At 41.7% G+C, this 27,038-nt stretch overlaps 1 protein-coding gene across 10 annotated transcripts in view; it reads right to left on the bottom strand.

Annotated features, from left to right (window-relative positions):
- The window catches only part of LOC105927914 (protein tyrosine phosphatase receptor type D), a 121,546-nt gene that overhangs the window by 55,685 nt on the left and 38,823 nt on the right, over positions 1-27,038 (bottom strand). For 9 of the 10 annotated variants that reach the window (XM_021317699.2, XM_012864913.3, XM_036146516.1 and 6 more), the window contains 6 exons: positions 23,498-23,608; positions 20,873-20,884; positions 18,055-18,324; positions 14,643-15,224; positions 13,269-13,414; positions 1,053-1,197 (listed from right to left, as the gene is read on the bottom strand). In XM_021317699.2, the coding sequence (XP_021173374.2) occupies positions 1,053-1,197; positions 13,269-13,414; positions 14,643-15,224; positions 18,055-18,324; positions 20,873-20,884; positions 23,498-23,608 (1,266 nt within the window). The remainder of the gene's footprint in view (positions 1-1,052; positions 1,198-13,268; positions 13,415-14,642; positions 15,225-18,054; positions 18,325-20,872; positions 20,885-23,497; positions 23,609-27,038) is intronic. The other variant, XM_036146514.1, reaches the window with a different exon arrangement.

Here is a 27,038-nt window from a genome sequence, read left to right as displayed (position 1 = left end):
ATGTGGTATTTGTCACCAACCTTTCCGAAGCCTGTTGGTTTGTGGTAAAAGCCTGACTGTACGACAGAGAACTTTGCAAGGAGATATGACTGGTTCAACACATTCTGAGACCACCGGCATGCACGTCCTTTTTTTTTTTTTCTACGTCATCTTTGCAGGATTAAAAACTCTGAGTGTTTTTTTTTACCCACCTTAGTTCCTGCCTCTGACTGTCAGACCCCTCAGATTTATGCTACATGTCCTAACTCAGACCAGAAATCGACTGGTTTATTTACTTTTTTTTTTAATTCTGGGAACTGATTGGTAATATTCGAAGAAAAAAGCAGAACAAATTTGGAGCAAACAGCAGGACAGTTTGAATTTTGCCAATTTTTTATTTTATTTTTTTACATAAATCTGAGGTAAGAGGAATGGGTAAGAATGTCTCTAACTAGAAAGTTGCATTGAGCTTTCTATGCTGATGCAACTCGAAAACGTTTCCCATGTTGAATTTGACTGGTGAATAAAAAAAAAATAAAAAATTAGATTTGACCATTTGTCTCCCACAAAAATACCTACATAGAAAGCTCAATTTAAACATTAACTTGTGCTCCTATTTTTGGTGGCCTTGCAGCGTCAGGGTCAAGGTTTCCAAAGCTCCATTTCACTCCCTTTCATTGTAATACAATTGAGATGTGGGAATTCACATCGATAATTCAGGGACTTTAGTGTTAAGTTTGCACAAAACCATTTCGTGCACAAAGCAGACGAATGGCGGCTTTTGTAAAAACCTTTCCTCTGACTTTGCAGCAAGCTATAGCAGCACGGTCTGTGCAGCCTTTACAAGGTGAACGCTGCTCAGTTTTTATTTTCATTTCTTGCAATCTTCAAACTTAGATTTAAACGTATTTCAAATGCATCAAACATAAAGGCGGGTGGCGATCCAAAAGGATCTAACTGACGTCTCCGCCTCTTTTTTTTTAGTATTTGGACTATAAAGGGGAAAAAATACATTTGAAAATACGTTTCCTCCCATTTAATCCAAACTCGCTGAGATAAAGAAAAACACCTACGTGTCTGTGGCGTTTCGGCGGAGATGTCACTGGTGTAAGCGCCGACTCCGTGTTTGCTGCGGGCGGCCAGACGAAAAGTGTACGTGGTGAAGGGCTTCAGCTCCTTCAGCAGGTAAGTGGTTGTCGGCTCGAAGCTGATTCGTTTCTGTGAAGAGGGGTTGTTTTTTTTTTCCGTCATTTCATCAAATCTCTCCCTTTATTTTAAAACCCGGAAACACTCGTTAACGTGCGGAACCTCTGTTTTAGACAGAGCACCTAAAATAACCGGACTTTTTAAAAGCATCTGCAATGAGATCCATAAAGTCTTTCAAAACTGCTTTAATGGTGTTCAGAGAGACATCCTGCTATCGCTTGCAGGCGGAGAGAGCGGCTAATTGAAAAGACCTCTTCGGCAGTTCAGGCCAGAGCCTCAGGACCAAGAGATGGTTGAGGTTTCTGTGAGCGAGGAGAGCAACATCCCACACGGTTTTGGTTGCTATAGCTTAGCAGGTATGTAGGCAGCATTCCAATATTGCTTTTGTAAATCAGGAAGTGTCAGTGGTTAAGCGTTCTGGTGGATAGAGGAGACCAGCCCATTCTTCCCTTATGAAGACAACGCTGAGTTGGACCTTTTGGATTTGTTAAGATTCTTAGATCGCCTGGACAGACTGAGTCCCACATCTGTAGACACTTGGAGGAGGAATGTGTGTATACAATGTCCCTATGATCCAGCGCAGACATACAACTTTATGCAACAACAGGGAGCAATGAATCTTTTATAAGGCACACCTTGTAAAGTTTGAAAAGCTTAACCATGAATCCATCTTTTATTGCAGTAGTGTAATATAGAGTAAAAAAAAAATCCCATCATATATCTGAGTATATTTTTATTTAGTGATATAAAGAATCCCACATTATGAAATACATGTTGTTGTGGTTTTTAGCAAATCACTGTTGGCACAATTATTGGCACCACTAACTTCCTTTAAATAATATATTTATACTGAACCTTTTAGCTACTTTCTAAAAATGGGGAAGAAAAGAGGGCACGGAATTCAAATAAAGCCATTGTGCGTGTATCTGAATAAGGCAGGAAGTGCACCAAGAAATTATCTACTTGCCTAAACTTGCTCATAACCTCAGGTCACAGCAGTATTTATAAAGTTACAGACAACTGTGAACTGCAATCATGATAAACAAAACAGAACGAGGGGGTAAAACATTTCCAAATCTTGCTTAAAGGAAACTGCAGGAAGTAGCGATGTCTGGTGGTCACAGAGTCTATGTAACAACCACCAATCGCTAAACCATCTGGTTTGGTCAGATGAGACCAGCACTGTTTCTGGCAACAAACACATCAGGTGTATCGGGTGTAGAGCAAAGGATGGCTATATGGGGCAAACCACCCCATGTCCACTGTTAAGTATGCTTTCCTGTATACTAGAATACTAGAAATGGGTCATCACGTAGTCTTAGAGCAGAGAGTTAACCCAAAACACTGTTTGTTTTTCACAGAATTACATTTTTTTCCATGGTCACCTCAGTACGCAGATCTAAATCCTACAGGAAACCTCGATCTAAAGAGAAGAAGGTGTAACTGATATATTTCCCCTACATAATAAACTAAATAAAAGTTTGAATTCAGTCTTGGTAAGAAGATACTTCTGCGCTAACCAGTTTATATCCCAATTAACATGGGAGGCGCTCTACAAGGTGGACTGTGAATACTTTGAAACGCTAACTTTAAAGGTGCGGGGTCACAAACGTACTTTGTTTATGAAAGTGAATTACCAGAGACTGTTGGAACACAGAAACTAATTTTACCTCATTCTTTTCATTACCCAAATATTACAATGATAAGGCGAAGCGAAATTAAATAACTGCTGCCACCCACGATCAGCAAATGTCAAACAAAGAGGAAAAAGTTGCCAATTATGCTCTGGTAATTACTCAGAGCGGCGTTAAACTAACAGCAGTACTGTACATGATTAAGGAGGTGTTGTGCCAGTTCAGACGTGACAGAAAGCGGTAACGGACTACGTTACCCATGATGCAATGTGGTCAAAATGGCCACCAACTCATGTGGTCAAAATGGCCACCAACTCCCATCACGCAACACGGCAAAATGGCCGCCGATCAAGGAAACGGCATCAATTCGGGACGTAACGGACTGCGTTACCCATGATGCAATGTGGTCAAAATGGCCACCAACTCCCATCACGCAACACGGCAAAATGGCCGCCGATCAAGATAAGGTTGCTATAGTGATGGCTATAAAAGCCGATCACACACGATGAGCTTCCTTCTTCCCTGGCTTTTAGCCAACCCGAGAAGACACGCACAGCTGATTCCCACGCCACGTGTTCGATTGCTCGCTGGACCGAGATTTTTCGACGCAACGGTTATTCCCTGCTTTATAACAGGAGGTCGACTTAAATAAGTACTTTTAAATTCCCTCTGATCAAAAGACTGAGAGACGCCGCATCTCCCACTGATCGAAGAGGACCCCGCTTTTGTCTGGCCAACAAAGCGACTGACTGTGAACCCGGAGGAAGAAACGAAGGAGCTTCTTCCCCGTGCCGCTGCAGCCTGTGGACAACTGCGCTCGTCGAAGCGCGTCCAGAAAGCCACACTCGGAGCGTTCCGGACCAGCCCCGAGGCAACTCAAAGTAACGGGGTTTTTCCCCTTTCATTTCTGTCTCACCAACAGGGTGTTTAGAAGTGCCTGGGCAGGCGGTAGAACTTTGTAGGTGTTGGTTAATGCTTTTATTCCACGACGAAGTTGGAATTATTTTGCTGAACATTTTCTTTGTATGTGCATGTATTTTACAATTGATTTTGCTGTGTTGATTTGTGATTCATCAATAACCCCGCCGTGGGTTACCGCCTTATTTTTTTTTCATCTTTTCCCTGCTCCCCCCCCCCCTCTCTCTTTTCGCTTCTCCTTATCAGTTTAATCTCTTTGTCCGAGCTCAAGTCGCGGGCTTTGCTTTAAACTCCCAGTTAGCTGCCCCCTTTCGAAGCGAGGCATTACCCCATCAGCGTAAGCGTGGTTACGTCATTAGGACCTCCCCTCATACGTCATCGTAGCAGCCATCTTGGGAGGGTCACGTGTATCTGAACTGTAGGTAGCTTAGCTGAACTAGCTTTGTGTAAGACATCAAAGCGTCCAGTGAGATTCCCGAAGCTGTTCTGTCTATCAAGGCTGATACGTGAAATGCCGATGTCTCGAGGGCGGTGTTAAACAACTTTGAGTTAAGTTAAGATCTGCTAACCGCTCATTTTAATCCATTGTTTATTTTGTTTTGTTCTTTATTTCCACATATATATTTTGCATGTTTTAGTTTAGTAATGAGTAAGAATTCCAAAGTTGTTTGAATCAGAGAATTACTGTAACAGGGAATTGCTTTTGGTTCAATAAAACCAACGACTGCGGAATAGAAATTGTTTTGTGTTCAATCCAATTCACAGTTGCATGGGTATTCAGAAATCAGAGCTAACCTCCTTTGGAGTTAACATCTGATATTAATACAGAGACAATATCATTGGATGGTGATAAGGAATAAGGATTTAAACTCTAATTGCAGTTACATTGGGGTTCTCACAGCCTGCTGGATAAACCTGGTCGGTTAACAGTCCGACCTGATCATTTATTCCAGCATAAATGAGTTCATAACAGCAAGTTAACTAATGCATTAGTGGTATAAATACTTATAAGCTTATAGCTAACATCACCACCATTTGAACTATATTTGTTATAGCGAAATTTTGAGTTGAATGATTTATTATTTAAATTATAATACCAAATTATAATTAATAATAATAATAAGCATATTCAACCAGCTTATGGCATAGCATAAATTGGCTTTTCCCGGTGTGGGCTGGAGTCTACTTATTGGCGTTCCTTTAGACTAAATCGAATAACCAGCAACTTATGAATTGAATGAACACAATCCATATTCCAGCATTTTGACTGCTCACCTTGCCAAAAGGACTATTCAGTCATAATTGATTAAGGAGGTATCATTACTAAATATATACGTGTTTGTGGTGGTTTGAGGTTGTTAACCTGAGGTTTGAATATTGATTTCTGGACTGGAAGTCAGCTAGATTGAAATACACAGCAGCCAGCGTCTGCTACTTGTCAATCAGAGTCTGTGTCGTGTTCTGCTTTGAAAAGAGAGACCCTGCCTCCATCTGGTGGCCAGGATAGGTAGTTGCAGTCACGGTTTTAAAGACAGCTTAGATCGCTCAGTGTCCCGGAGGGACAGTTTTGAAAGTCAGTTTCTTTAAACTTACCTTACGGTTACGCCCCTTTGTCTTTTTAATTTTATTTTATTCATTTTTTTTTTTCTCTTTCCTCCCTTATCCCCCTTCTGCTCATCATAAGTGGTCAAAATTGAGCTGTGATTTTGAAACTAAGGTTGCAATTTAGCGGTTTTTAACTGTCATTCTTTGCCACCTCTGAAGCTCCAAGACACTGCTATTTTCCACACATGTGTAGAGCACCTGTTCTGAAATAACTTGCATCACAAACAAAGCCACAGCTTTATCATTTAATTACTGGCCGAAAGGTTAGTGGTCCATGTCACTCAAAGTTAATATTCTCAAAGTTAAACAAGCATATTAACCGTTCCTAAAACTAAGGAGTTGTAAGTCGCAGGGTTGATTCTCCCCTGCGCAGCCTAATTAAACGCACGTATTTGAACCCACTTACTGCAGTTAAGTGCCAGTCATAGTGCGTGTTTGCTGTTAACAGTTAAAGTGAAGCCACTTAACAGTTGTTGTTAGCAGTTGTTGTTTAGCGCTGAGCTAAACTTAAGTGTATGCGTTGTTACCTAGTGCTAAGCTAGAATACAGCGTTGTTATTTGTTGTCTGTTGTTTAGCGCTGAGCTAAACTACAGGTTGTTACCTGTTGTGTTGTTATCCATAGCTGACAAAGAATGGATAGTAGCGGTTCTTCAGTCAAAGGAGCTGAAGGTCCAAACCATTCCATTGGAATGGAGGCCCAGGATGTCATTAGCTCACTGCTTAAAATGACACCGGACGAACAAACCCGTCTGAATCAGTTTAGCATAGAAGACTGTGAGAGGAGAATTCAGGAATTGGTGGAGGAGGTCCAGAGCAAACCTAAACATAGATTGGTAGCAGATGTTTTGGGTGAATTAACTGCGTTATACCACCGAAGGTTAACGCTAGAGACCGATCTGCGTAACAGAGAGGTTGAGATGCGGATCGTAGCTGAGGAAAGAATCAGGGAGCTAGAACAGAGAAGTGTTCAGGGCAGCTGTCATCCCACAGAGGAGCGAGAGGAGGATCGCATTAGCTTGCAGACAGAAGGATCTGAGTGTGAGAACTCCAAAGGAAAACATGGAGATCACACCTGGAGGACATTGGATGAACTGGGCCCCCAGACACCTTCTGAGCGAAGGGTAAGCGAAGGTCAGGACAGATATAGCAGTGTGATACGGAAAGAAATGCCTAAACAACTTAGGGTGGCAATCAGGACTGATCCACATGATGTAAATCATGGGAAAACACCTGCTTCCCACCTGACCCCTGACACGGTCCGCTGTGATCTTTTCCCCCCACCAGGGCGACGAGAGCACCGTTCCTGGGACACAGGTGAACCCCACTCCTCTGAACTGCGTCCACAGACAAGAGTTCATGACAGGGGGGGTCCCCCTGCGTCCCACGAACGGCCGCCGATGCCAGGTAGGTGGTCAGAACTGGAGCCTCCCTCCTATCGTGGTTACCGCAGGCAGGAGTCGTCAGGAGAGGACTCAGATGGACCAGCTCCGATCCCTGAACAGGGACTGCGGATGCGTCAACTTGAGTCCCTGGCCCGAGACATAGAGCGTTTTGATCCTAGCAATACAGAATCCACCATTGATGACTATCTCAGAGAGGTAGAGCGCTGTCTGCTAGACTTATATAGCCCCTCAGCTCGAGAAAAGTTGAAGCTTATCTGGAAAACCACGTCCAGAAGTGTCCATGTTTTCATAGAAAGCCTCCCTCCAGCTACACGTGACCGTTATTCAGCTCTTTGTCAGGCTTTAAGAGAAGAATATTCGGCGTTTACAGACCCAGCTTCGGCCACTCTTGGAGCTTTTGCAATTCAGCAAAAGAGAACTGAAGCACCAAAAGAGTACTACCGTCGCTTGCGGGCTGCTTACTTTCAGGGACGAAATGCTCCCGGCTTGGAGGAAGACCACACTTTCAAATCTTTGTTCCTCCATAATCTTCATGAAAGCGTGCGTTATGAGGTTACCATGCATTGTAGAACCAAGAAACTTACCATGCAGGAAATCAGGAAATACGCGCAGGTGGCATGGGAAACACGTGTCCGGCCCAACAAAGGAGCCGATAGTGATAAAAAGGTTCTGCAGATTCAAGCCGAACCAGAAAAGAGTTTAGGTCTGGAGGGACATGAGATGCCTCCCTTCAAACCTAAAACTAGATTTGGTCCTAAGAAGCAACATGGTTTTGAGCCGCAGCAGAAGAAAGCTTCCCAGGATAGGAGAGGTCAGCATGGCAGCATGGAAGGTGAGAGGTTTCAAAAATGGCACAGGCCGGATCCAGCCCGAGACGGTAAGCAAACTGACTGGCCAGAAAGGTCGAAAAGCACACATGACAACAAAGGCTGGAACCTGCGCATGGAGGAGTCAATGAGAAAGGAGATAGAGGAGACTTTTCGCAGGTTGCTAGCCGAAACAGTGCGTCAGATCGCGCCGCAGCCGTCCCAGCCATCATCCAATCCTGTCGACCCTCCAGGTAAGCCAGGCCCAAAACCCCAGCCAGCATGACTAGGCGTGGAACAGGCTTCCCCTTCTAACAGAGTTTATCTGATTAAGGGGGGGGACCAACCGAAAAATCACCAACAACCTTCTAAGATCCCATCAGCAGGTGATCAGAAAGCCCCTTTTCTAAGGTTTCTAGGTGAGCTAAACCATCATGAAAATGCGCATCGCTTATACTGCTCAACAGTTATCGGAGGATGTGTAACTGCAAATGCTCTTTTAGACACGGGTTCCGAGATCAGTTTAATGTCCTCAGATTTGTTTGATGAGGTGACCAGAGCTATGGTGTCTCTTGGGAAACCGTTCCAGGTGGAGACCTGTAACGTGGGCATCACTAGCTACACTCAGGATCAGTCATGCATCACCAAACGGGCGTGGTTAGACATCACTTTCCGTGACATGACCCTGGTGCACCCCATCTACATATGTACTTTGGACACAGAACCTTTTCTTGTGGGTCAGGACCTGTTGAACAGGTTAGCCCCACTCATTGACTGCTATCATGGTCATCTTTGGGCCCAAGTGGGGACTCCCAAGCCCCTCACTTCTGGAAGTGGACTGTCCGTCCCTATCAACCAGGTGACATGCTCTGAGGAGCCCAAAGAACTTTTAGCACCATTTCTGCCTTCCACAGAGCCGATTTCCAAATCCTCTGACACACCCCTGCTTGAGCTGAACAACCGCTCAGCTTACCTTTTAGTGGAGAATCCAACTCGCATGCCGATCCAAGTGGTGGCGAAGAAACCTCTTGGGGTGCTCATCGAAAGCTCTTTCCACGACTTTGAGTTGAGCATTCCCGTCATCGGAGACCTGCCCTTATTCTTGACTGGCAGACAGGACTCTCCAGACACCGTGTTTACCTTTCCTTCCAGCATGATCCAAATCAGGCGACATGAAGCTCGGCCTGCTGGATCCATTTGTGGTGCAACGCTTGAAGCTGAAGGAAATCTGTTGGTGTATGCGATAGCAACCAACCCAACAGAACCAGCACCAAATCAACCAGAGAATTGGGACTCACCCACTGAGCCCTGCCCTGGCTTCGAAACAGAAATTATGCAACAGCTGGGAAAAGCTGATGCACTGACCACTGAAACAGAGGAAACGGCACTTAAGGAGCTGTTTTATGAGTTTCAGCCCATTCAGCCCAAAGATTCAAACGAACTTGGGATCACACTGACACACGTCCATGACTCACCAATAGGAGAACACAGAAGCTGCAAAGCTAATCTGACAACTCTCCCACAGGTGACGTCCTGGCCTTCAACGGCCCAGGACACCCAGGAGTATGTACAAGGCTGCTTAACCTGCAGCCAGTTACAACCCACACGACCACTAAACCGAGCCCTGCTTCAGCAAAGGGGGGTTATATTTCCATGGTCACATTTGCAGACTGACTGGATCGGTCCAGTCCCCAAATCGTCAAGAGGTAACAGATATCTTTTGACAATAACAGGCAGTTTCACAGAATGGGTCGAATGTTTGCCGGCACCGAAAGACACCGCTGTCACCACAGCAGCCCTGCTGCTAAATCACGTTTTCAGCCGGTGGGGCCTTCCCCTGTCCGTCGACTCGGACAGAGGAACGTCAAACATTATGACCGTGCTTTTCAACATGTTGGGCGTGGAAGTTAAATTCCACATCACCTACCGCCCACAGTCATCCGGACAGGTGGAGCGAATGAACTGCACCGTGGTCAGCATGTCAAAGGAACATGCCAGCAGCCATGACAGGGACCGGGATACAAAGCTTCCCCTGGTCCTAATGCTAATCCGCTCTACCTCACCATGCTCCACAGGGGTGACACTTTTCCAGATGATGACAGGAAGACAAAGGACACTTCCCCTGAATCTCATCTACCAGCCCGAAGACGTCAGTGTGACAACCGTCTACACGGCACACCAGTGCGTCACTGACTTAAAAGACCGTCTCCGAACGACTTTCGCGTGGCCTCGAAAGAACCTAGAAGCCAGCGTGCAAAGTCCAGAGTACACATGGGTTCAAGCGAACCAAACTAAACCGTCCACCAAACTCTCCTCGCAGGGAAGGGAGCCTAACTCCGCCCCCGCCGAAGAGAACAATGCATAGCATTAAATAGGACAAGTGCATGTTTAATTAGGACATTTTAAACATGCACTAATAAAGCAAATGTCCATACATAACTTCACGTCCATAATTTCACACTCAGCCATAACACCATGCATTGCTTTGGAAACGCTCACAGAAGTGGTAAAGAATGACATGATGTATACTCAGGTTGTTAGAGATTTAATGCAGGACCTCACTCGAGAGGTTAGCTCATCCATAAATAGCCTTGCTGAAGGACGGATTCCTCCGTACCTGGTACCAATAGATTTGGTCGAAAAGGTTCTCAAATCTGCCTCTAGTGAAACACTGCAACCACCACAAATACACCTGGCGTACAGCCTAGGTAGTGCAATTCCAATATTTGTAAATCCTGACAACTTGGAGATAGGATTTATGCTAAACCTTCCCATCATTGAAAGGGCTAATGTGTATAGGCTTAAATCAGTATTGAATGTCGGTTTTTGGCAAGGTGAGACCCACGTACACCTACAAACTCCCTCAATATTGGCCTATCATGATGCTGACCCCAAACTTTATTTAGTCCCTAATTTGGATTTGTGTACCAAAACCAAAGACATCCACTGGGTATGCCCAAGCAACCCATTTATCAGAGATTGAAATAATAGATGTCTTTAAGGGATACAATTTCAGCATTGATGTCGGCATTGAAAGACAGCTTTTACTCGCAGGCACGCAGCTGATTAAATTCAGTCTCACTCCATCAGAGTTGAGCTCGGTCCCTCTGCTTCGCTTCCCCAGAGCTACAGAGTCGACCGACACTCACATTATGACCATTATTGTGGTTCTCCTTGTATTTGGATGGGCCATCACTACCGCGATGGCGTATGCAGCATACAAACAGATCAAACAGTTGCAAACCAGGATTGACGCCCTCACCTTTGTCGCTCCCAGGTTCGTAGCACCAGCTCCTTGAAGGCCATAAGCTGATTAAAGTACGAACCGCTGTCTCTTTCCTTTCCCTTTTTCCCTTTCTCCTTTCTTTGGTTCAAAGTTCAAACCTGATGACCAATGAATGTATTGACAATGGTGATTGTGAAGTTTGCATTTCTTTTTTTTTATTACTTTATTGTTGCCTTATTAGCCAATAGAAATGACTAGCTATAGCTTAGTCCTGCCCAGGCTAGGTCACTGACCCAGGCACAATGAATGCTTTGTTTTTCCTCCTCTTGGATGATGAACTGAACTGCATGAATCCCAATGGACTACTAGAAAGACTATTAGGTTGTTCCACTCATGCACAATGGATTTTCGTCACGCCAGAATGGACTTGGTTGTAGCTTTAAAGACTGTGACCAGCATCCCACTCTTCAAAGCTAAAGGGGGGTATGTTGTGCCAGTTCAGACGTGACAGAAAGCGGTAACGGACTACGTTACCCATGATGCAATGTGGTCAAAATGGCCACCAACTCATGTGGTCAAAATGGCCACCAACTCCCATCACGCAACACGGCAAAATGGCCGCCGATCAAGGAAACGGCATCAATTCGGGACGTAACGGACTGCGTTACCCATGATGCAATGTGGTCAAAATGGCCACCAACTCCCATCACGTAACACGGCAAAATGGCCGCCGATCAAGATAAGGTTGCTATAGTGATGGCTATAAAAGCCGATCACACACGATGAGCTTCCTTCTTCCCTGGCTTTTAGCCAACCCGAGAAGACACGCACAGCTGATTCCCACGCCACGTGTTCGATTGCTCGCTGGACCGAGATTTTTCGACGCAACGGTTATTCCCTGCTTTATAACAGGAGGTCGACTTAAATAAGTACTTTTAAATTCCCTCTGATCAAAAGACTGAGAGACGCCGCATCTCCCACTGATCGAAGAGGACCCCGCTTTTGTCTGGCCAACAAAGCGACTGACTGTGAACCCGGAGGAAGAAACGAAGGAGCTTCTTCCCCGTGCCGCTGCAGCCTGTGGACAACTGCGCTCGTCGAAGCGCGTCCAGAAAGCCACACTCGGAGCGTTCCGGACCAGCCCCGAGGCAACTCAAAGTAACGGGGTTTTTCCCCTTTCATTTCTGTCTCACCAACAGGGTGTTTAGAAGTGCCTGGGCAGGCGTAGAACTTTGTAGGTGTTGGTTAATGCTTTTATTCCACGACGAAGTTGGAATTATTTTGCTGAACATTTTCTTTGTATGTGCATGTATTTTACAATTGATTTTGCTGTGTTGATTTGTGATTCATCAATAACCCCGCCGTGGGTTACCGCCTTATTTTTTTTTCATCTTTTCCCTGCTCCCCCCCCCCTCTCTCTTTTCGCTTCTCCTTATCAGTTTAATCTCTTTGTCCGAGCTCAAGTCGCGGGCTTTGCTTTAAACTCCCAGTTAGCTGCCCCCTTTCGAAGCGAGGCATTACCCCATCAGCGTAAGCGTGGTTACGTCATTAGGACCTCCCCTCATACGTCATCGTAGCAGCCATCTTGGGAGGGTCACGTGTATCTGAACTGTAGGTAGCTTAGCTGAACTAGCTTTGTGTAAGACATCAAAGCGTCCAGTGAGATTCCCGAAGCTGTTCTGTCTATCAAGGCTGATACGTGAAATGCCGATGTCTCGAGGGCGGTGTTAAACAACTTTGAGTTAAGTTAAGATCTGCTAACCGCTCATTTTAATCCATTGTTTATTTTGTTTTGTTCTTTATTTCCACATATATATTTTGCATGTTTTAGTTTAGTAATGAGTAAGAATTCCAAAGTTGTTTGAATCAGAGAATTACTGTAACAGGGAATTGCTTTTGGTTCAATAAAACCAACGACTGCGGAATAGAAATTGTTTTGTGTTCAATCCAATTCACAGTTGCATGGGTATTCAGAAATCAGAGCTAACCTCCTTTGGAGTTAACATCTGATATTAATACAGAGACAATATCATTGGATGGTGATAAGGAATAAGGATTTAAACTCTAATTGCAGTTACATTGGGGTTCTCACAGCCTGCTGGATAAACCTGGTCGGTTAACAGTCCGACCTGATCATTTATTCCAGCATAAATGAGTTCATAACAGCAAGTTAACTAATGCATTAGTGGTATAAATACTTATAAGCTTATAGCTAACATCACCACCATTTGAACTATATTTGTTATAGCGAAATTTTGAGTTGAATGATTTATTATTTAAATTATAATACCAAATTATAATTAATAATAATAATAAGCATATTCAACCAGCTTATGGCATAGCAGAGGGGAACACAAAACTCCTGAAACACTATAAAAAAAAAAACTTCAACAGCTTTGTTATTGGTAAACAAAATCTGGGTAGATTCAGATTATTTCTTATGTGGACGCACTCTTTAAAATGCCAACTGCTAAGATCGTAAGCAATTACCTCCTCTTTGTCGTCCTTCTTCCTGTACATGAGCTCATATCCAGTCACTTGGTTTTCCAGTCCCGTCTGTGCCGGAGCGTTCCATGAAAGCAAAATACTTGTTTCTGATTTGGCTTCTCCTTTAAAGTCAGTCGGCTGGGAGGGAACTGGAAATCAAGAGATGAGTTCATTAATGATCCACATTATGGGCAATTCGTTGTGATTTTAGTCATGCTTGTGGGAACAAGAGCGGAATGGTTAGGGCCGGAGGCTATCTGTTTGATAAATACCTCTATGCCATCCTCAAATATACACCATACGCAATATTGTTGTTTTATTACTGAACGTAATTTGGGGCATTTCAAGGGTTTCTAATATTCTTTTAACTTTATGTACCTCTATATTAAAAGACCCAACAGACTAATACTTTTTTTTCATTGCTGCAGTATTAAAAACCAATTTAAAGAAAATAACATGAAACCAAAATGTGTGCATGTGTGTGTACTCTCTATAGTCCCTTTCACTACACTTGAAGGTGTCAACTGAGACCCACATCGCTTTCTATGTGTGTTGTGAAAAGACTGAGGTGATTAGGGGGGTTGAAGTCAACCCACTACGGTTAAGCTCCGGTTTTGTGGTTTATTTAGCAATGACGGATGGTCCGTGTGGCCAGTTGGCTAAAGGATCAAGGGTGTAAACACACTGAGGGGAAACTGCTTTGGTTCAGCAAGGCTCTGCTTGACTTTTATAGATCTCACATGACGGTCACACCTAAACTTTATTTTGAAAAAACATTGCATCACATTTTTGCATTGCATTAGAAATGTTGGCCCTAATATTATTTAACATCACCTGCTATTACTGTAAGAGACCGCCTGAAAATGTCTTTGTCTTTAGCTTCTTGCGTCTTTAGCTCTGCTTTTGACGGCCATGGCTCCAGTTATAAAATCTCATTGGTAAATCTCATCGGTAAAATTTTTGTTTTAAAGATTTGCCGTCTGTTATTTTAAAGTTTTGCTACTTTTAATTAATAAATTAATAACAGAAGAAAATTATTGATTTGATTTGTCATGGCATATCACCGTTGATCAAACCGGAAGGACTCCAAGCGACCTCTTGCTAGTAAATATTGGTTAAAGGAGTCATCGAACCACATTTCCATACAACTGACTTCCATGGAACAGAATTACTTAAACCGTCAGTAGTTCAGAAATATTAAACAAATTGATGAAAATGAACAAAAATATGTTTGTTTTTAGTCAAGTAAAAGACAAAAACACCCTGATTTCAAATGAAAACTTTACATTTTAACGCTGGAGATGCTTTTGTGTTTAAAGCCCTGAGTAACAACTTTAACATTCTGAGAAAATCAAAAAAAAAAGGGGGCAAACCCACCTCCAGTCTTGGCAATAATTTGGAGCTCAGGAGAAAGGGGTCCATCGCCAACCGAGGTGTAGGCCAACACCTTGATGAAGTAGGTCTTATTCGGGATGAGGCCCTGGATGGTGACGAAGTTAGAGCCCCGAACTATCTGCTTCTCCCAGAGGTTGACGTGCTGGCTGGAATCCATGGTGTAGTACACCCTGTAGCCCATGATCTGCCCGTTGGGCTCCTCCGGCTCGTCCCACTGGATGACCGCCGTGGTTGCGCTCATCATGTGACCTCGGACCTGCCTCGGCGCGGTGCTCGGCGCCTGCTCCGCCGTCTTGGCCTCGATGCTCTCGCTGGGCGGCCCTCGGCCGATGTTGTTCACGGCCACCACCATGAACTCGTAGTCGGAGTAGGGGCTAAGGCCGCCCACGCTGTAGCGAGTGGTGGCCACGCCGTCTATCTCCTTGTACAGGTCGTCTGAGTACTTGGACTTGTGCTGGATGATGTAGTAAGACACCGGCTCGGGGTTGCCAGAGTCCCAAGTCAGCGTGATGCTGGTGGCTGTGCGCTCAGTCACCACCGGCGTGCCGGGCGCCTTGGGTAGTGCTGCAACAACAATTATCACATAAATATTAATAAAAACACAAATGTAAGGGCAGGAAGTTTTATCTCTGTCATTTATTTTAGAAGCCACGGACTGTTGTGCCATCCAGGCTCAGCATTTTACGCTGCTGCTGTTGTTGATGTTGTTAATCTTTAGATTTCTCTTTATCACTTTAATAATTAAACAGGTAAATTTATTGCTTTAATTCTCCGCACCTCGGCGCAGGGCAAAAGATATCAGGGCAATAGATCGTGTTTATATGCTATCTGAAGCAGACTACTGGGGGAAGCCTCTGCCACGCTGCTATATAGTGAGTATCTTTATGTTTTGTCTCAGACAAATACTAAACTGTGAGCGTATTTGCAGGCTGGATTCTGTTTCTTCTGTGAATGTGAAAGCGGTATCTGAGTTGTTATTCTGGTACATTACAAGGGACGAATGATTATTATTTCTTTTTTCCTTTTAGAAAATCTTTAGTGTGACAGAGAAGTACTTTGCTATTATTTTAAGCTTGCATCATATGTGCCAAGCCTAGAGCCAGAGTTTATCTACAGTTTAAGAGATGATTTGGAAATGGCTTGTTTGACATTGAGAGGTGCATGTGTTTCTGCTTGCAGTCTCTGGTAAGATAATTTTTCAATCACAAACACAAGCTGCAAGATACACTGATAACATTCTTGATACACAAATCTGATAATTATTTTAAAACATTCTCAAAAGACTCTCTTTCATTAGGATCACTATGAAATGGTAATTCCGGAAGTCCATACAGTGTTATGACTGTTGCATTTACTTTAACTAACTTCTTTCGCATAATGTATTTATTTCAGCCAATCAACACTAAGAATATTCTGTGGCTGTGTGTTTTGACATTTGGTGCTTATAACTTATATCCTATTTAAAAAAATAATAATAACCTAAATATTTTTCCCATGGAAAGGGAGAGCTTTGAACTTATTCAAACACCGTGTGTTATTTAAAGACTGAGTAACTACTTCCCTTTAAGCCAGAAACACCATTTGAATTTTAAACAGGTCACTAAATGTTTAAGCTTATTTATATAATTTGCATTTTTATATAAAATCAGAATTGATGTTTCTTTAAGCTTTTGGTCAGATAGTGCTTTTTTCCTCTTAAAGCCAAAGACGTTGCCTACTTTACTGTGCAGCCGAACGCCTACACTGTTTACTTTTTGCAAACAAATTCTTCATGCTGCCACACCTTAAACCAGGGATTTCAATTACATACCCCAGAAGAAAGACTCACCCACTTCTCTATGGATGTCTTCTTGCAATTGAAAGTCTTCAATACCCAGATCTAAAATTTGCATTTTGATTATGTAACATAGCAGTTTCCAACATTATTTTTTTAAACTTTCTTATCAGAGTTTTAGAAAATCTTAAGTATTTGAAAATGTGTGCTAAATTTACTAGTAAACCATGTAAGGATTTTTGCTTCACTTAAGGCTTTCAGCTACTTTCAGCTACTTTCAGCTTGTACCTATGCCTTATGGCATTAACACAGTTTTTTTTTTTTTTTTTTTTTTTTTTTTTTTACTGGAAATGCTATTTTTTCTAGTTTATATATACAATCTTTTGTATAAAATGATTGCTTACCATTAACATTTTTTTAAATTGTCCTCTGTCACTAAATAGATGCTCGAGATGAGGGATTGCTGCAAGGCCAAAGCAAATGCAGGCAACTATCCACAGTGGCTCTACGCTCTTTCAGGAGGAATGAATGCTGTTTGTCAAGACTTGATGCAGTCTGCTGGGTTTCCTTAGATAGGAAACATTTTGACTAATCTGTCTGTAAATTTTATATATATATATATATATATATATATATATATATATATATATATATATATATATATATATAAACACTTTCTCTAACATTCTAGGTGTTTTTCACTCTTTAAAATGACATTCACATTAAAGAAGAAGTTAAATTGGCTGCTGCACCTTCCTGTCTGATTGGATATTGTGACATGCCACATGTTGTGTTCCTTTGTTGTTTTGGCAAAATTTGCATTGAGACCAGCCAAACCACAACTCATTCAAATTTATGACTTTCAAACAAAAGCTCTAACATTATGAAGCAGAAGAAAAACTTTGCTGTGGAAGAAATGCCCACACCATTAACTTGAACCACACCGAAATAATGTTAGGAACTGACATGACTTAACATGCTAATGTTAGCCTAGCACTACAGCAACCTGCTCCACATAAAAGCTCCAGCTGGAGCATTGGGAGTTTACAGAAATCTGCATGTATAGGCTTAAATAGAACTTTAGAAACAAAAAACAAAGCCACATGATATCAAAAGCTCTCATTAACGAGTTAAGGTGGGTTTGAGCAGTGTGTTAAGACTGTCCTGCAGAAATCTTAGGTGGCGACAAAATATTTGTTTCTGTAAGGAAAAGCTAAGGCATCAAGAACATTAAATGTGACTGGATAAAATGGGGTATAATGAAAAATATTAATATAGATTATTCAAAACTGAAGAAAGACTGTTATTCTACAATTTTAACATACATTGCATTGATGTTATTAGCTTTATTGTAGTAAGCTCATCTTAAATGACAAAGATTCCAAGTAGACATCGCTAGCCTAAACAATACTTAAAAAAACCCCCACAACAAATCTTGTCGATATTAATGAATCTTGTAACCATATTTTGTCTTGGATACCTCAAAGCAGGTAACTGCAACATTTGAACATGCTTGTTGACCACAAAACCCTTGTAATTTCACTTAATTTGCTAACATGTACGCATAAGTGACAAAAATCTGTATATCGGCAGTAGGTCGGTCAAATAAAGTACATTTACCTTTCACCGTTATCTGGGCTACAGCCTCTATCACTCCAAGTGTTGACATGGCAACACAGGTGTAATTGGCCGACTGCCGCACATCAGTTAGCTCCAGAACATTCCGTCCAATGGGCATGTCGTCCTCAGGGGTGAGGTCCTCGGCCCCCAGCATCCACTTGACGTAGGGCATGGGCGAGCCCACAGCTACGCATGTGATATTCACGCTGCCACCTGGCATGATCTCATTGTTTGTCGGTGGGATGGAGAACCTGGGTGGGACCCGTCGCACTGAAAAGAGATATCCACCATTAGAACTTAAACCAAGAAGAGAAATGGATGTGGAACAAAACAAATCTTTGGGCATTGCTTCCAAATAGTTTGATTGTTTGGAAATTAATAGAACAGACGATGGCATAACAGTGATGAGCTTTCATCTGCAAGATTCAATTGAAAACATTCTAGGTGATGGATAGAAAATAAAATATAAGAGCTAGTTTCACTGCTCTGCTGAGACACTGAATAAAATTCATTTCTGTTCTGCAGATGTAGTGGTGAATGGGTGAACATCAACATGAGCACCATGCACAAAATACAACATCATATTCACACAGATGTACGTATACAGCACGCGTTGCCAGGCAGAGAGAAACAACTTTTGGGCAAAAATAAAGAAATAAATCTTGCCGACTTTCATGTAACACAGGCACATACACAACAAATACACAACCGTTTGCTTTACGTAGATTGGCACATATTCCAACTAGAGCCTGTGATCTTTTTGCACGTTCGTTTAAGGCTCAGTTTCAACATAAAACAGGACTGTCAAATGTCATGCATTCTTAATGTATGTGTTAAGTGTTCAGCGTTTTTCTCTTTGTCACAAATGTTCTTTCTTACTTCCCTTCCTTCCCATCACACTTACAGAAGTCCCCCTTTCAGACGGTGCTTGGATCCAGGTGCGTACAGACACACTTCTATACAGATAAACCCTATAGTTAGCTTTGGCTATCACTATATAAGTCTTGTATTAAATAATACTACGTATTTTTCAGTGATTGAAGGCGTTGCTTGTTTGTACCTGTGATACTTTTTTGGTTGGTTTTGTTGTTCTTTCTTTATCTCTCTCTCTATATCTACAAACAGACTCCAAGGATGTCATGTTGTAGTCTATTTTTCCTGTGCTCTATTTTTGTCACCTTTTCTCGCTTTTAACGTTTTGCCTCACCTTTCTCCCTTCCTTTCTTTCTCTTTTACCTTTCTGTTTTTATGTCAACTGAATTTCAAATAATCCCAACATTTACATTTTTTTGTTTTGCATGAGTATCGAGCGGAGCACAGAAATGCTCCAGTTGTGAAAGTAAATCTGTCGGGCTCTCTTTGGCACTAAGAAAGCAAATCTGAGTGCTTTCACTGCCAGACAGGACACATAAAAAAAAAGATAAGAATGCATAACATTTGACTGCAACAGTGGATACATATCACAAACAGCAGTCTCCCAAAGAAGAAAGATTAAAGCCGGACAAAACCGTATAACATTATGGACACAGGGTTGAATTCAATGGCGTTTGGAGGTGAGCCAAAGTCCATCATGCACACAGGAATGTTGGTTGGTTGGTTGGTTGGATGGAGGCAAAATTAAAGAGTTGTGGGGCTTTGCAAAGTTAAAGGGGGGATTTGCTGTAAATATGGTTAGTATACAGTCTTAGTAATCCAAACAGGGAGAAGGAAAACAGACTAGGCACGCTGCTTTCCTGCAGCTTCTCTTGATTAGGCTTTTTCACTAATAAGAAGTGCATAATGGAGCACAGGAACAAACAAAGCAGAGGTGCTGAAAGCGAAGGCTCATATTTACAGGTGGCCTCAGTGTTACTGCTCGTAGCATTCAAGGTGGATTACTAGCATCTTTGATAGGATGCTAAGGGCGGAAAAAAATGATTTTTTTTCTGTTCACCTATAACTTCCGCTAGTTTATGCTTCTGTGACCTAAGGATACGTCCGCTTTACTCGGCTACGACGTCGGCATGTGCTTCCTGCTGCCAACTGTCGCAGCCCATTCTGCGGAGCGGGCGGCAGCTCTCCGGAGAGGAAATCGAACGGGAGTGCCTGCATTATTAAATACGACGTTTCGCTCGCTCAATATTTAATTAATATCCAATTGGATCGCGCTTCCCACAGACATAATATTATCCCGCTCATTTGAATATCACTACATTTGTCAAAACTTGTGGATAAAAGTCTGAGGGCATCATTCTTTCATGACTTCTCCAGCAGCGACATCCTCATCAAAGGGAGCGCATCATCTCCGTGGGTGGGATTGTTTTTTTACAGCTTGACGCTCAACTTTAGTGCCAATTCCTAAACAGTTTTTTTTTTTTTTTTTTTTTAATCTATGGGAAACAACACTGAGAGAGATGCTTCCATTTATCTATGCAGGGTTAGTCTCCCGTCTCCTCGGGCCGGATTTCCTGAAAGCTAGGAGTCAACCCAAGCAGGAACACAGCCATGGTAAGGAGCTGGGGTAAGGGGGTTAGAAAGTGAGCATGCAGATAGACAGCCGAGCAGATGCAAAGATCAACCTCCCACCATTCCGCCTCTAGGAAGCAAACATGCACCACCTGTTGGAACGGTCATGCTTTCTGACGAAGAGCAAGTGGCGGTCTCAACAGGAGTAAGAACAGTGAATGTGCAACAGAGTAGAACATTATGCTGAGAGGCAAAACGGAAGAACGTCTGCGGCAAAGTCTTGAACGTGTGATTCCCTTTCGCGGTGATGAAAGGAATGCAAAACCCATTGCAACAAGGAGTAACTCGTTGAAGAAGTAAAAAGCACACCAACCTTCTCGTAGCTCTGAAGGATGTAGGGGTGTGGAGGCAGAACGAAAACGAAATAAGGGAAGGAGAAAAAACAAGGGAACACAGAGAGTAAGAAGGCCATGTTCTAGGAGCTCAGATGTTGCGGAAAACATTTAGGAAGACCTTAAATCCTCTAAGGCGAAAGGGAGCCCCGTGTATCTCCCCCAAACCAACAGCGACAACCTTATCGGAGCCGAAACCTTTGAAGTCGCGTTTACTCACTCTTGACCCACGTTGTAGCCCGGGCGTCGAACTCCAGTCCTTGAAGGCCGATGTCCTGCAACTTTATAACGTGTCGGGGGCCGGTACACGTGAATTAGATGGCTCGATTGTCTCCTCAGCATGCACACGTGCTCTAGAGCCTCACCAGTGACAAAATTTGTTGATTCTAGGGTACTGAAGCAAAAACCTGTGAAACCTGTTGCATCGCACCGGCCTTTGAGGACTGAGGTTTGAGACCCCTGACCGAAGCCATGACATTAGCTCATGGATATATATATTCATTCTTCTATAAATTAGTCTGGAAGGTCGGTAGCTGATAAGCTTACCATATAACTTTTGCAGTATATGACAAAAGATAGCTCTAAAACAGAGCAGTTTCTCTTTGTTTGTCTGCTTTCACACTGCCAGAAGAATGCGATGGCCATGAATCTGGTAGTTGATGGTCATTAGGGGGGTTCTTAAAAAACAGGCCATCCCCTCTCTTTCTCCTTCAAGTACCCACATTTGTTTTTACCGCTGTTGGATCAGCGCATCCCACCCCAAACTAAGACAAGAATGGCTGTAGGTAAAGAATTGCCTGTCTCTTTTCATCAAGAGTGGGAGGTGCCTGGATTTCAAGGGATATGACAGCAGTGGAGCTGGACAGGGGGACATGTGGCCAGCCCACTGAATTTATAATAGCAGTACTCTTATTGTCAGCTCGTCTTTTTTTTTTTTTTTTTTTTTACCAGAAACCATTGCACAGTTATAAAATGACTCACTGTTCAAACTGTGTCACAACAGAAGAGAATTTCTATGAGATTTGCACCTGAAATATTTTTCTAAAGGCACCCAATAGGGACTTTATGGCTGTGGTTTAATATTTAAGGAAGTTCACCAGCAGAAAACGTTCAGTTTTAACTGGTGTCTGGGCATTTGTATCGTAATTCTGTGTTTTCCCACAGATTTATGCATTTCCTTTGTTTTGCTTGAACATTCAGATTCATCTCTGTATCCTTACAGTACTCTACACTTGTGTATTTTTTGGGCTGTTATTTCACTTGGCTGTTGCAACAAAGCCCGTTTCCCCCGGTGCCTCACTAAGTGTAAGAGACAACATTTATGGTGGATAACGTTAGCTTTCTCAAGAGTTTTTAATTCCCCTGAAAAAGGTAACAGACGCTATTAAGGCGCCTTGCTCTATACATTGGTGTGTCATTGTACAACAGAGGTGATAGAGTTGGTGCTTCAAATAATTAATGGGGTTGGTGCAAGAAAAATAAAATATGCTTTTGCCCCTGAATTAAGTTTTATACATTTTAATTTAGTTTTTTCTTTGTGACCCCTATACTGAAGGTGAGCACCAGCTGAACCAGCATCAGTACTAAATACCTCATGGTAGACGGCTCATTTTATACCAAAGAAATGCAATAAATGTAACATTAAAGTCTCCAGAGGCATCCTATTTTTATTGAGCTATAGTCCACACTGAAGAAGGCCCAATAAAAAGCAGGTTTTAAAATTGTAAATGGCCACACAGCTTCTGCAGTGAGAAAGCAAACAAAACTTTGAACTGGGTTGAAAGGTGACAAGAACTGCGGAAATGAGGTCAGAAAGCTCCTCAAAAAGTAAACCAACAATTAAAAAAAATAAATAAAAAAAAAACAAGCAAACGATATTCTATGAATATAAACAAAACAAGTAATGAAAGTGCAAAGTATTTTGCTGGTCATTTTAAAATACATTTGATAGTATTAGAACTGTACTTTGTTGTTTTCATGATTTAAAGCCACCGCTGTTGTGAGGTAAAATTAAGTAACAGTGAATTCTGTTTAACCAGAGAAAATGATAATTTGAGAAAAAAAAAAAAAATCCACAGTTCTGTTCCGCCTGCTGCATGGATGGTTTCGAACCGTAGCAAATTAACTATGTATTTTATTAAAAAAAGAAGATGTGTAGAGTAATATTAAATGCAGTTTCTCGATTCCTTTAGGTTGCATCCTCAGTAATGGGATTACAGGTGTCTTAGTGTTTATCAGTAGGAAGAGGGGAAAACAGAGGATCTTTTCACGGGTGCCGCTGATGAAGGAGGTCTTTCCACCGACTCCAACAGTCAGCTTTTTTTTTTTTTTTAAAGCAATTAGTAGATAAATGCTTCAAGCAGTCTCCACACTTGTGTTAGGCTCAGGAAAAATCAACATAAACGGACCGGAAACATAACAGAGCAGATATTGTAGGTTCAAACCAGTGCAGGTAAGTCAAGTGCAAGGAACAGAAAACAAACCGTAATAGGGGATACTTACAGTGGCCTCACAGCACACGTACCCTCGCGGACTACGTGTCGTATTTAAACGCTCCTTATCAAGCGATTTGAATGGCTAAGACGAACACAAATTGCGTTTCCTACCTCTGACGTAAAGATTAGCCGGGGCAGAATAGCGAGTCCCGTCGTTGTTGGTCGCCACGCACTCATACTTCCCCTGGTCCGGTTCCTCGCTGTGCTCTATCTGCAGGGCTCCTAGTCGGAATAATAAACGAGGGCAACAAAATGCATGTGGTCAACTTGGGACACAACGGGAAATTGCTTATCTTCTTTATTCTCCTTTCATGTCTGGGGTTGGCTTGTATGTTCTCGCTTCGGAAACATTAGATTTTTTGGACTTTATCTGCTAAACGTTATCGTATAACTCAATTCAAATGGGGATTCCTATTGCAGATGGACAGCTGCTAATAACAACCATGCAAAACATTGCAATACAGCTAAAATGATCTTCATTGTCAGGGCTTAGAATAGCAAACCAACAAAAGAGCAGAATAGTAATGTAAAAAAGAAACTGAAGAAAAAGAACAACTCAAAAAAAAGAGTATTCCCCTATCATATTTGATAGCAAGTATTCATTATTTTGATCTTTTGAGTAAAAAAAAAAAAAATAGATTGTGTCAAAAAAGATGCTCATCTCAGTGCCAATTAGGCATGGGCTGGTTTCTTGTGTCAAGGTATCCAAAGGTTTTAAAAGGTTCTGGTCTAAAAGCAACTTTTGCTGCACACTGAAAAGCAGCTGGCCGAAAGAAGGCTGCGGCCCTTTCTCTTTGCTTTCATGACAAACAAATGAGTGTTTGCAAAAATTTTAACATTGATGGTGCAGAATCTAATGGAGCACCAGCATCACTGAAGTTAAACTCCACAAAAAACTAGTTCAAATATAATATATATACAAACATTTCAAACCAGACATTTACACGACCGTTTTTGACCCTCGCTGTCTGACGTCAAATAAAACTAAACTTATTTTTTTAAATCTGGTATAATTACGCATTTTTTTTCTATTTGCCAAAAATAATGTTAGATATATATTTCTTGACTAGGGTGAAATGGTTTGAGTATCCTTCCACAGTTCCACTATTCAAGCTTCCCCCTTTTTCCTACAAATTTAAATTGTAGGAAAAATCCAAATAGTAGGAAATGGCCAAATGCTTCAGTTTCCCTTTGATTAGAACTGAGGTAATGTCTTCGGAAATTAGCTTATTTTTCCCAGAGTGTATTTGCAGACAGAAATCTGGTGTTTTCTGTTTGACTAATGCCTTCCACTTTGCTTTAGTGGTCTTTCATGCCATGTTGGAAAAAAGGCTTGCTCCTCGTTGGATTAAGGCTTTCTCTTAAACAGCTTCAACCATAATCTACACTACGTCCTTTGCTTTTGGTTTGGGGTGATTTCACACCAAAACACGTTTATGTCTTGCACACTTATACTTGTGTGTACAGAAGAAGACTGCACCCCCAGGCATTTGCAATTTGTATCCAAAGGTGAAACTGACTAGTGGATGTCCAAAAATATCTTGGCTGATTTCTTGAGATTGTTCAGTGATGTTGCACAAGGGAACGGTGTGTCAAAGAAGCTGTCTTAAAATACACTTACATGTGTGTCAGAATCAGAATATCCTTAACTGGACTTAGGTTTGTAATCTTAGTGTATGTAAACTTATGCCTCAGTTTTCTGCCGTTTAGAAATAAGTGAGCGTAAGTGACCTTTAAAAAAAAAGGATGATTTAATGCCACGATGTAAGAAAGGTGGTTGTTATAGAGTGAATGTAAATATCTGGCTTTGACAATATGCATAACATATAAAGGAAATGCTGTTTTAAAGTTACATTTGACACACTAAAACTGACTAATTAAACATCTGCCATCAGGTTGTTATGCTTGTTCTGCCCTGTAAAGAAAACTGCAAAAAGTTATAAAAGTGTAAACATTTAAAGACAAAAGTGCTGTTGTATATAATTATTCTGTATGTTAGGTTAATTCTGGGTATCAAATGCAAAATATCAATAAATACATTTTAGATAAAACTGTAATAGCTCAACTTTCACGTTTTCTGCTTATCTTCGCAGCCGCAAGAACAATTTCAGCGTTTTTGCTTAAAATTGTTGTCCGAATACCTTGACACAAGGAAACCCTGGTATCTTTCTCAGAGTTATTACACGGTGAGAGTGTTATACTAACCCATGCCTAGCGCCGACAACAAAAAAAATAAAATAAAAAATAAAAAAAAGGCCGATTTTGACTTTAAAGAGGAGGGGCGAGCCCATCAATATACAACATGTCACGGGACTGGTCATTATGGGGATGAGTGATACTGCTTCAGGGAAACATGGATCGAACAAAAGAGGTTTACAGTATAAGAAAGCAGCGCAACAAGGGAGGACAATTTAAAAGAACAAAACAAAAAGAATAATTAGGTGTGATTTTTTTTAGCATATTCAATCACAGATCAGTTGTAATATTCAGCCTACAGGATAATTTGGACTTCACCTGGATGAAGTATTTTTGGAAAAAGGGAGGTAAAAAAAAAAAAAAAAACAACGGCAGCATGTGCAAAAATATGTTGCTGCTCAGATTATCTGGAAAAAAATGTTTATTGAATCATTAATTCAGGCAGAACCAACATATAACCCTCTAGCAAAAGGTTTGACATGCAAATCTTAGCAAGAAATGTATGTCGACACAACTTACAACCTTCTGACAACCCTTAGCTGAAAAATAAAATGCAATTGTATTAGAAGACAAAATTCAAAATACGGTCCGAGCCAACAAGAAAGTATAACCAACCACTGCTTTAGCTTGTGTTAAGCCACAAAAAGACACCCATAAAAATCCACCAATGGGATCAGCAGTGTGGTGTCACATGACTCAAAGAAAAAGGGCTTTATGCATCAACAACTCTCCCGCTCCATGTCACACGGCAAAAATGAGCCAATCAGGTCCTCGCCAGACTCTACAGTTTGCCTTTTCCCCAAACCCTGAAGAAAAAAATAAATATAAAAAAGTCAAAAAAGATTTAAAAAAAAAAATACAAGAAAAGTAAGAAAAATAGGTGAAAGAGGGAGGTGGGAAAAAAAAGCACCGTAGAAACTTTATCAAAAAAGTGGTTGTTTGGGCTTTTTTGTAGAGGTACAGGAGAGGAAAGCAAACAGAAGAAATGGAAAAAAAAAATAGTTTGCAAAGATAGAAAGAAGTCTTTGGGAGGAAAAACGCAGGAGAGGTGGTGTTGTCTTGATTCCACAGCATCTGTGCATGGCGCTTTCTTTTTTTTCTTTTCTTTTTTTTTTAAAGTGCTGAACAAGAAACAGCTAAGGGGGGAAAAATGCTTGGTTGTTTTAGTTGGACAAAAAAGAGGGACACATGATTGGCTATGGCCAAAAAAGGAAAAAAAAAAAAACAAAAACAAAAAAAAATGAGCATTAAAATACAGTTTTGAAAAAAAATATAATCGTCATTGTATATGCTTATTAGAGCCAGGGCAAGCATATCACAACTGAGCTAAAAGAATAAGGAAAAAAACAAGAACACAAAGGAGTGAATAATGCATAGACACGATGATGAAATACAATTTTAGTCAACCAAAACCAGGACAAATAAGGAGGATGGGTCCATATGAACGAAATGGGAT

The sequence above is a fragment of the Fundulus heteroclitus genome, chromosome 14 (genome assembly GCF_011125445.2).
Source record: "Fundulus heteroclitus isolate FHET01 chromosome 14, MU-UCD_Fhet_4.1, whole genome shotgun sequence".
Taxonomy (NCBI): Eukaryota; Metazoa; Chordata; class Actinopteri; order Cyprinodontiformes; family Fundulidae; genus Fundulus; species Fundulus heteroclitus.
Note: the sequence above shows the minus strand (reverse complement) of the source record. Positions and strands in the feature narration are given on the sequence as shown.